The sequence below is a fragment of the Arachis duranensis genome, chromosome 3, assembly GCF_000817695.3.
Source record: "Arachis duranensis cultivar V14167 chromosome 3, aradu.V14167.gnm2.J7QH, whole genome shotgun sequence".
NCBI classification, from domain to species: domain Eukaryota; kingdom Viridiplantae; phylum Streptophyta; class Magnoliopsida; order Fabales; family Fabaceae; genus Arachis; species Arachis duranensis.
The window spans coordinates 49,477,261-49,488,992 of record NC_029774.3 but is presented as its reverse complement, the minus strand read 5'-3'; the positions used below and the strand labels follow the sequence as shown (position 1 = coordinate 49,488,992).

The 11,732-nt window shown below is 38.1% G+C and overlaps 1 protein-coding gene and 1 non-coding gene across 2 annotated transcripts; both read right to left on the bottom strand.

Annotated features, from left to right (window-relative positions):
- Window positions 1-1,494: 1,494 nt before the first annotated feature.
- On the bottom strand, window positions 1,495-3,192 carry LOC107479162 (uncharacterized). Its single transcript, XM_016099312.1, has 2 exons — window positions 2,401-3,192; window positions 1,495-2,355 (listed from the first exon to the last, which is right to left on the bottom strand). Exons 1-2 carry the CDS (start codon window positions 3,190-3,192, stop codon window positions 1,495-1,497), a joined length of 1,653 nt encoding a protein of 550 aa, XP_015954798.1.
- Window positions 3,193-8,481: 5,289 nt separating this feature from the next.
- Window positions 8,482-8,590, bottom strand: LOC127746228 (small nucleolar RNA R71). The gene has a single exon (XR_008007848.1). It is a non-coding gene; the product is annotated as a small nucleolar RNA R71 (small nucleolar RNA).
- Window positions 8,591-11,732: the final 3,142 nt, after the last annotated feature.

The window sequence follows — 11,732 nt, the reverse complement described above, 5'->3', positions numbered from 1 at the left end:
TATAATGATGGACTCATTGGTCCTTGATAGAAAAATAAGGGTAAAGTACGTAAATAAATAAATTGATCATCCTTTATCCAAATACATAAAACTGATATTCCTTATCTGATCGTGTAATTTGACACTTTTATGTAAACTGTGGGAAGCTACCACGGTTTACAATTTTAACATAAATCGTGGCAACCTACCACGGTTTATGAATTGTGTGATTTGTGTGTAAACCGTGGCAAGCTATCACGGTTTATGAAGGGAGAATGTTTAACATAAATCGTGGCAAGCTCCTACGGTTTATGAAGGAAAAAATTTGATCACAGTGTGCAGTCTAAATGATATGTTATCTGCTATGTATTTGATAGTTTAAGCGGTTTGAGATTCTAAGATATACATTATTTCCGTCACAGTTATCATGCGCAGTCTAAATGATACCACATTGATGCAATCAAACATCTAAAATAAACGGATTTTATTCATATGAAACTAATGCAGAAAATCAACATGGTGACATTCATAGACTTAACCAACCATACATAACTCAACTGAACAGTTAATAAAACAACTAAAACAACAAGGTAATGAGATCTACGCATCTCCCCCGGTAGTATGTCTTCGCTGGTCATAGTTCCTCCGCGTATGCCCAGCCTAACGGCATAGCCCACAGCGCTTCGACTAGTTCTCCAGAGACTGATCCATACTACCATGGATCCTGGTTGCCCTTGGACGACCTTCCTTTGCACGCCTCATGTTAGGATCAGGAATGATGGTTGGCCCAGCATATGAAGGCCTTAGGCCTTCCGAGATAGGCGGAACAAAACCCTGCTTGTAAACGTTGAAAACTTCACTCATACAATAGACCTCATGAACATATGACACCCAATTAAGGAGGGAGTAGGCGCAACATGCAATGGCGTGGCAACAAGGATAATGCAGCGCCTGAAAGTGGCCACAGTCGCATCTGTGATCTTTAAGGGAAACTCTATAGCTACCCAGCGAGAAGCGCCCGGTTGGTGTTGTCTCGGCCACGATGTACTCCGATTGATGCCTGTCGTATAACGTGACAGTGAAGCACCTTGAGTCTCTTAGATTCTGATCAATTGCCTTGGCCAATGCCTGGCAAAATTCATTACCAGATCCGAGTTGTGCCTTTGCTGTTTGTCCCCGTACCACAAAAAGCTGAGCAAGCCTCCCGTAAGTTGACTGAACCAACGATGTGACCGGGAGGTTTCGAGTTCCCTTTAGCACCGAGTTCACACATTCACTGATGTTGGTTGTCATGTGCCCGAACCGTCTACCACTATCCTCATGTTGGGTCCATTTCTCGTACTCCATCCGATTGGCTCATTCACACATTGCTGGATTCTCAGTCCGCATGATGTCAAACCAGTAATAAAACTCTGCTTCAGTCTTTACGTAGGCAGCATTCACTAACATCCTCCTTGAATCTTTACCTTTGAAAGTTAGGGCAAAATTCGCTGCCACATGCCGAATACAGTACGCTCAGAAAGCACGAGGCGGCAGCCACCCAGTCTCAGGTGTCTCAAGCGCTGCCTTGATCCCGTTATGCCTATCAGAGATTACAAGGATACCCTCCTGAGGAGTCACATGCTCTCGTAGGTTGGACAAGAAGAATGACCACGACTCTGCATTTTCTCTTTCCACAAGGGCGAATGCAATGGGGAGGATGTTGGAGTTCCCATCCTGCGCAATCGCCAACAGCAGTGTCTCTGCATACTTGCCATACAAGTGGGTACCGTCAATACTGACGAGGGGCTTGCAATGACGGAATGCCTCGATATAGGGTGGGAATGTCCAAAATAATTGGTGAAAGTACACCGTCGACTCATCAACCTCACCACGAAGCCGAACAGGAGAGGTCTTCAACACGGTTATTGTTCCGGCCATTGTTGACTGTACTCCTAGCATCCAACGTGGCAACTCCGCGTACGACTCTTCCCAATCTCCATATATTTGTGCCACTGCCTTCTGCTTCTCCATCCAAACCTTCCTGTAACTAGGCCTGAAACCATAATCGGCTTTTGTAGCTTGTTGCAGTACCTTTATCGTAACTGCAGCATCTGCCCTAACCAACGGAAGAATCCTCGCACAGATAACGTGGTAATCCAGCTGACGGTGATCACTGGAAATAGAGGTTGCCAAGCATGTGTGTGGCCCGTTGTACCTCCTAACCTCCCAAGTGCCCTTTCGTGCATGTAGCGCAACGCGAATCAACCAAGTACAACCCTTGCCAAATTGCTTGCATTTTCCATGATACTTTAGATGATCTGATTCGATGACTCTGTACTCAACACCTCGCCGGATGCTATAGTCCTTCACACTCAGCACAGCCTCATCTTTATTCTGGAAAGATTGCCCAATCTAAAATTCTGTAGAAGAGCCCCCGACCGTGTTACCACCGTCCTCCTGTTGACCAAGAACCTCCAAGTTTAGTGTGGAGAAGTTTGGAGGGTACTGTTGAGAAGCAGAACTTGAAGGCCCATGCTGCGCATGTGGATTGGCACCTGTGTCATCGTCGCTGTCCCCGATGATATCGACAGGCTCCTGGTCAGAGTCATCGTCACATATTGCATTCTCTACTCTATCAGGTTCACCAAAGCCTTCCATATAAGGTAACTGGCCACCATCGGTGCCAACGACATCAGGCTGCTTAAATATTCCTTCATTCTCCAACTGTACAGAACCAACAACCACCGTTCGCTCTAAATCAGCTGCGAACGTAGGGGAACCCACCGGCGGAAGATACGGTCTGACCGCAGGCATCGAACTAGACACAACTTCTGCGGCAGTTGAGCTCTGAAATGGAGCTGATGCCCCAGAACTATCGACACCAACCTTCAACTTCGCAAACAACTCATGAATTCGGATCTCTGAAAAACTCCTAACACAATGGAACAGAACCCTAATATCTTCATCAGCCGCTAGCACAAAGGTATAATACTGAACACTCGTCGAGACAACTGCGATGGGAATCTTGTAGAATAGCTTCTTCACCCACTTCGTACCAAAGACGCCAAGCTTCTGCAAGATGTTGTTCTTTAGATCTGACAAAGTGCTTGACGAACTGATGAACACACTCAATGGTTCTTTGTCTGTGAACTTCACACCATGGCTTTTGCTTTTTTTAATTTTCCCAGAGCAATGCACTAAAGCAAGAACACTCTCCTCCTCACTTGCCATTGTGAGAATGATCTCTTGTGCAAGTAGAATGTCAGCCACATATATATAGAATTTTAGTGTTCCTAAACCATTGTAACCTACAAGGGTTTACTATCAAATTTTTTCCTTCATAAACTGTGGGAGTTTGCCACGGTTTATGTTAAACATTCTCCCTTCATAAACCGTGATAGCTTATCACGGTTTACACACAAATCACACAATTCATAAACCGTAGCAGGTTGCCACGGTTTATGTTAAAATTGTAAACTGTGGTAGCTTTTCACGGTTTACATAAAAGTGTTGAATTATACAATCAAATAAGAAATATCAATTTTGTGTATTTGGATAAAGAATTTGATCAATTTATTTATTTACGTACTTTGCTCGAAAAATAGTGAATTGTATTCAATATTGTAATTTTCTAGAAAACTGTAAGTTTAAGATTCCTCGGAAACTTACTTCATATTTTATTTTCTTAAAACCCTGTAAGTCTATCACAATTTTTTCATCGACTTACATGCTACTTTTTATCCGATTGGAACTTTTCATTGAAAAATTTTCAAGCAATTACTTGTCTTATTCCTCTAAAACTTTATGAATTTTTATTTTATTTTATATTTTCATCTACTATATATAGTCCTTTTTTTTTCTAATAATAAGTGTGAATATAAGGTTCTGAAAATCGAACTTTTCTTTAAACTATTTTAACTATTAGTTTATTAGTTTAAAAATTTAATTATCATTCAACTGAAATAATCAAATTATAATAAATTAATATATAAAATTTATAAATACATGCATTAAACATAAATATATGTTAATATAAAATTAAAAATTATGCAAATTAAAAATACAAAACCAACTAAAATTTTATAATTTCATGTAAATATAGTGCAAAAGTTAAATATGAAAGAAAAGAACCAAATATCAAGAGTGTTATATTTTATTTTTATCTTTTCATCTACTATAGTCTTTTTCTTTTGAGTAATAATAAGTGTGAATATAAGGTTCTGAAAATTAAACTTGTCCTTAAACCATTCTAACTATTAGTTTATTAGGTTAAAATTTAATTATGATTCAATTGAAATAATTAAATTATAATCAAACAAAAAAAGTTATAAATTTAGATATACCTTAATTTGTAAATATTTTATTTAAAAGTTACTGTATCTTATATCTTTTATTTTTAATATATATTTAATTTAAATTAAATGTATTATATTATTACCTTAAAGTTAAGTACAATTTATTATATAAACAAAATATATTAAAAAAATTCTTATAAACAAAAAAAACTTGTTTGTTAGGCCTAAATACTTAACCCAATTGCCAAAATGTTAATCCTAATCCTAAAATTTTAAGAAACACAAAATATCTATACTTAGTACCACACACTGATAAGCGGATAATTTATACGCTTTTTGGCATTGTTTTTAGGTAATTTTTAGTAGGATCTAGCTACTTTTAGGGCTGTTTTCATTAGTTTTTATGTAAAATTCACATTTCTGGATTTTACTATGAGTTTGTGTGTTTTTCTGTGATTTCAGGTATTTTCTGGCTGAAATTGAGGGACCTGAGCAAAACTCTGATAAGAAGACTGACAAAGGACTGCTGATGCCATTGGATTCTGACCTCCCTGCACTCGAAATGAATTTTCTGGATCTATAGAACTCCAAATGGCGCGCTCTCAACGGAGTTAGAAAGTAGACATCCAGAGCTTTCCAGCAATATATGGTAGTCCATACTTTATTCGAGATTAGATGACGTAAACTGGCACTCAACGCCAATTCCATGCTGCATTCTGGAGTCAAATGCCAGAAACACGTCACGAACTAGAGTTGAACGCCAAAAACACGTTACAACTTGGCGTTCAACTCCAAAAGAAGTCTCTGCACGTGTAAAGCTCAAGCTCAGCCCAAGCACACACCAAGTGGGCCCCGGAAGTAGATTTCTGCATCAATTACTTACTTCTGTAAACCCTAGTAGCTAGTCTAGTATAAATAAGACATTTTATTATTGTATTAGACATCCTGGATTGTATTTTTGATCCTGTGATCACGTTTTGGGGGCTAGCCATTCGGCCATGCCTGGACCTTCATCACTTATGTATTTTCAACGGTGGAGTTTCTACACACCATAGATTAAGGGTGTGGAGCTTTGCTGTACCTCAAGTTTTAATGAAATTACTACTATTTTCTATTCAATTCAGTTTATTCCTGTTCTAACATATTCGTTGCACTTCACCATGATGAATGTGATGATTCGTGACACTCATCATCGTTCTCACATATGAACGCGTGACTGACAACCACCTCCGTTCTACCTTAGACCGAGCGCATATCTCTTGGATTCCTTAATCAGAGTCTTCGTGGTATAAGCTAGAATTGATGGCGGCATTAATGAGAATCCGGAAAGTCTAAACCTTGTTTGTGGTATTCCGAGTAGGATTCAGGGATTGAATGACTGTGACGAGCTTCAAACTCGCGATTGTTGGGCGTGATGACAAACGCAAAAGAATCAAGGGATTCTATTCCGACATGATCGAGAATCGACAGATGATTAGCCGTGCTGTGACAGAGCATTTGGACCTTTTTCACTGAGAGGATGGGATGTAGCCATTGACAACGGTGATGCCCTACATACAGCTTGCCATGGAAAGGAGTAAGAAGGATTAGATGAAGGCAGTAGAAAAGCAGAGATTCAAAAGGAGCACAACATCTTCATACGCCTATCTGAAATTCCCACCAATGATTTACATAAGTATTTCTATCTTTATTTTATGTTTATTTATTATTATTATTCGAAAACTCCATAACCAATTATTATCCGCCTAACTGAGATTTACAAGATGACCATAGCTTGCTTCATACCAACAATCTCCGTGGGATCGACCCTTACCCACGTAATATTTATTACTTGGACGACCCAGTGCACTTGCTGGTTAGTTGTGCGAAGTTGTGAAGTTATGTTTGGACCATGGTATCATGCACCAATTTTTTGGCGCCATTACGAGGGAGAGAACGAACATGAATGCCATTATCCGGAATCACAATTTTGCCTACCAAGTTTTTGGCGCCGTTGCCGGAGGTTGTTCGAGTTTAGACAACTGACGGTTCATCTTGTTACTCAGATTAGGTAATTTTCTTTTTATTTTATTTTCAAAAGTTTTTCAAAAGTCTTTCAAAAATTTATCACCTGTTTTCGAAAATTTTTAGAATTTTTAAGAATGAATTCTAGAGTTTCATGTAACATGTTGAAGCTTGGTTGGCTGTAAAGCCATGTCTAATTCCTGGACCGGAGCTTTTGACTAACATTACATGATTCCTGAAATTTTGATTCAGGACTTTGGATTCATTACTTCCTTTTTCCAAAATATGTTTTCGAAAAATTTATTACAAAAATCCAAAAAATTAATAAAATCATAAAAATAAAAAATATTTTGTGTTTCTTGTTTGAGTCTTGTGTCATGTTTTAAGTTTGGTGTCAATTGAATATTCATCTTGTTCTTGCATTTTTTGAAAATTCATGCATTCATAGTGTTCTTCATGATCTTCAAGTTGTTCTTGGTAAGTCTTCTTGTTTGATCTTTAAATTTTCTTGTTTTGTGTTTGTTGTTGTTTTTCATATGCATTTTTGCATTCATAGTGTCTAAGGATTGAAATATCTAAGTTTGGTGTCTTGCATGTTTTTCTTTTCTTGAAATATTTTCAAAAATAAGTCTTGATGTTCATCTTGATCTTCAAAGTGTTCTTGGTGTTCATCTTGACATTCATAGTTTCTTGCATGCATCATGTGTTTTGATTCATAATTTTCATGTTGTGAGTCATTTTTTATGTTTTTCTCTCTCATCATTAAAAATTCAAAAATAAAAAATATCTTTTCCTTGTTTTACTCATAATTTTGAAATTTTGGGTTGAACTTAGTAAAAAAATTTTAAAATTAGTTATTTCTTGTTAGTCAAGTCAAAATTTCAATTTTAAAAATCTTATCTTTTCAAAACTTTTTCAAAAAAAAATCTTTTTCATTTTTTTTACTATTTTTTTGAAAATTTTAAAAATTAATTTTCAAAATATTTTTCTTAATTTTATCTCATAATTTTCGAAACTCTACTAACAATTAATGTGATTGATTCAAAAATTTGAAGTTTGTTACTTTCTTGTTAAGAAAGGTTCAATCTTTAAATTCTAGAATCATATCTTTTAGTTTCTTGTTAGTCAAGTAATTAATTTTCAATTTTAAAATTTAATTCTTTTTCAACTATATCTTTTTAATCATATCTTTTCAAATAGTATCTTATCAAAAAAATTTTTTGATTTCAAAATATCTTTTCTAACTTCTTATCTTCTCAAAATTGATTTTCAAATCTTTTTCAACTAACTAATTGACTTTTTGTTTGTTTCTTATCTTTTTCAAAACCACCTAACTACTTTCCTTTCTCTAATTTTCAAAAATTTCTCCCTCCTTTTTTAAAATTCGTTTTAATTAATTAATTGTTTCAAATTTTAATTTTAATTTTATTTCTTCTCTTAATTTTCGAAAAATCACTAACTCTTTTTCAAAATTTATTTTCAAATTTCTCCTTCTCTCATCCTATTCTACTTATCTATTTATTTACTAACACTTCTCTTCATCTCAAGAATCTGAACCTATCTTTACCCTTGTGTTTGGATTCTTACCTTTTCCTTCTTACATTCCCTTTTTTGTCTACTAACATAAAGGAATCTCTCTACTGTGGTAAAGAGGATCCCTATTATTATTTTCTGTTCCCTTCTTTTTCATATGAGCAGGAGCAAGGACAAGAACATTCTTGTTGAAGCAGATGCTGAACCTGAAAGGACTCTGAAGAGGAAACTAAGAGAAGCTAAATTACAACAATCCAGAGACAACCTTACAGAAACTTTCGAAAAAGAAGAGGAGATGGCAGCTGAAAATAATAATGCAAGGAGGATGCTTGGTGATTACACTACACCTACTTCCAAGTTTGATGGAAGAAGCATCTCAATCCCTACCATTGGAGCAAATAATTTTGAGCTGAAACCTCAACTAGTTGCTCTACTGCAACAGAACTGCAAGTTCCATGGACTTCTATCAAAAGATCCCTACCAGTTTTTAACTGAGTTCTTGCAGATCTGTGAGACTGTTAAGACTAATGGAGTAGATCCTGAAGTCTATAGGCTCATGCTTTTCCCTTTTGCTGTAAGAGACAAAGCTAGAACATGGTTGGACTCACAACCTAAAGATAGCCTGGATTCTTGGGATAAGCTGGTCGCGACCTTCTTGGCTAAGTTCTTTCCTCCTCAAAAGCTGAGCAAGCTTAGAGTGGATGTTCAGACTTTCAAACAAAAAGATGGCGAATCCTTCTATGAAGCTTGGGAAAGATACAAACAGATGACCAAAAGGTGTCCTTTTAACATGATTTTAGAGTGGACCATTCTGGATATATTCTATTATGGTCTATCTGAGTTCTCCAAGATGTCATTGGACCATTCTGCATGTAGATCCATTCACCTAAAAAAAACACCTGCAGAAGCTCAAGAACTTATTGACATGGTTGCAAATAACCAGTTCATGTACACTTCTGAGAGGAATTCCGTGAATAATGGGATGCCTAAGAGGAAGGGAGTTCTTGAAATTGATGCTATGAATGCCATATTGGCTCAGAACAAAATGTTGACTCAGCAAGTCAACATGATTTCTCAAAGTCTGAATGGATGGCAAAATGCATCCAACAATACTAAAGAGGCCTCTTCTGAAGAAGAAGCTTATGATCCTGAGAACCCTGCAATGGCAGAGGTAAATTACATGGGTGAACCTTATGGAAACACCTATAATTCTTCATGGAGAAATCATCCAAATTTCTCATGGAAGGATCAACAAAAGCCTCAACAAGGCTTTAATAATGGTGGAAGAAATAGGCTCAGCAATAGCAAGCCTTATCCATCATCTTCTCAGCAACAGACAGAGAATTCTGAGTAGAGCACCTCTAATTTAGCAAACTTAGTCTCTGATCTGTCTAAGGCCACTTTAAGTTTCATGAGTGAAACAAGGTCCTCCATAAGAAATTTGGAGGCACAAGTGGGCCAGCTAAGTAAGAAAATCACTGAAACTCCTCCTAGTACTCTCCCAAGCAACACTGAAGAGAATAACTCTTCCTAGTACTCTCCCAAGCAATACTGAAGAGAATCCAAAAAGAGAGTGCAAGGCCATTGACATAATCAACATGGCCGAACCTAGGGAGGAAGGAGAGGACATGAATCCCAATGAGGAAGACCTCATGGGACGTCTCTCAAGCAAGAAGGAGTTCCCTATTGAGGACCTAAAGGAATCTGAGGCTCATATAGAGACCATAGAGATTTCATTAAACCTCCTTCTGCCATTCATGAGCTCTGAAAACTATTCTTCCTCTGAAGAGGATGAAGATGTAACTAGAGAGCAAGTTGCTCAATATCTAGGAGCCATCATGAAGCTGAATGCCAAATTATTTGATAATGAGACTTGGGAAGGTGAACCTCCCTTGCTCATTAATAAACTAGATACATGGGTTCAGCAAACTTTACCTCAAAAGAGACAAGGTCCTGGCAAATTCTTAATACCCTGTACCATAGGCACCATGACCTTTGAAAAGGCTCTGTGTGACCTAGGGTTAGGCATAAATCTTATGCCACTCTCTGTAATGGAGAAGCTGGGGATCATTGAGGTACAGCCTGCCATATTCTCATTGCAAATGGCAGACAAGTCAGTAATACAAGCTTATGGATTGGTAGAGGACGTGTTGGTATAGGTTGAAGGCCTTTACATCCCTGCTGATTTCATAATCTTAGACACTAGGAAGGAGGAGGATGAATGCATCATCCTTGGAAGACCTTTCCTAGCCACAGCAGGAGCTGTGATAGATGTTAACAGAGGAGAATTAGTCCTTCAATTAAATGGGAACTACCTTGTGTTTAAGACCCAAGGGTGTTCTTCTTTAACAATGGAGAGGAAGCATGAAAAGCTTCTCTAAGTACAGAGTCAAACAGAGCCCCCACAATCAAACTCTAAGTTTGGTGTTGGGAGGCCACAGCCAAACTCTAAGTTTGGTGTTGAATATCCACATCCAAACTCTAAGTTTGGTGTTGGAAATCTACAAAATTGACCTGATCACCTATGAGGCTCCATGAGAGCCCATTGTCAAGCTAGTGACATTAAATGAGCGCTTATTGGGAGGCAACCCAATTTTTATTTATCTAATTTTATTTTTCTTTTATTGTTCTTTTATGTTTTATTAGGTTCATGATCATGTGGAGTCACAAAATAAATACTAAAATTAAAAACAGAATAAAAAAATAGCAGAAAAAAAGCACACCCTAGAGGAAGAGCTTATTGGCGTTTAAACGCCAGTAAGGAGCATCTGGCTGGCGTTCAATACCAGAACAGAGCATGGATCTAGCGTTGAGCGCCAGATACAAGCAGCATCCTGGCATTTAAATGCCAGGAATACACCCTAAGGAAAGCTGGCGCTGAACACCAGAAACAAGCATGGAACTGGCGTTCAACGCCAGAAACATGCTGCAAATGGGCATTGAACGCCCAAAACAAGCATGAAGCTGGCGTTTAACGCCAGAAACAAGCATCAATCTGGCGTTGAATGCTAGGATTGCATGCAGAGGGCATTTTACACGCCTCATTGGTGCAGGGATGTAAATCCTTGACACCTCAGGATCTGTGGACCCCACAGGATCATCTCAGGATCTGTGGACCCCACAGGATCCCCACCTACCTCAACTCACCTTCTCTCCTCTTCACACAATCCAATAATACTCTTCCCCAAAACTCTTCAACAATCACCTCAATCTCTCTTCCCTATCACCTCTTCACCACTCACATTCATCCACTCTTCCCCATAAACCCCACCTACCTTCAAAATTCAAAATCTCTTTTCCACCTAAACCCACCCTAAATAGCCGAACCTACTCCCTCTCCCTTCACTATATAAAGCCCTCTATCCTTCTTCATTTTCACACACCACAACCCTCTCTTCTTCACCTTGGCCGAAACCACACACTTCTCCTTTTCCTCCATATTTACTTCTTCTTCTTCTTCTTCTTCTTCTTCTTCTTCTTCTTCTTCTTTTTTCTCTTGCTCGAGGGCGAGCAATATTCTAAGTTTGGTGTGGTAAAAGCATAGCTTTTTGTTTTTCCATAACCATTGATGGCACCTAAGGCTGGAGAAACCTCTAGAAAAGGGAAAGGGAAGACAAAAGCTTCCACCTCCGAGTCATAGGAGATGGAGAGATTCATCTCCAAAGCCCATCAAGACCACTTCTACGAAGTTGTGGCCAAAAAGAAGGTGATCCCCGAGGTCCCTTTCAAACTCAAGAAAAATGAGTACCCGGAGATCTGACATGAGATCCAAAGAAGAGGCTGGGAAGTTCTGACCAACCCCATTCAACAAGTCGGAATCTTAATGGTTCAAGAGTTCTATGCCAATGCATGGATCACTAGGAACCATGATCAAAGTGTGAACCCGAATCCAAAGAATTATCTTACAATGGTTCGGGGGAAATACTTAGATTTTAGTCC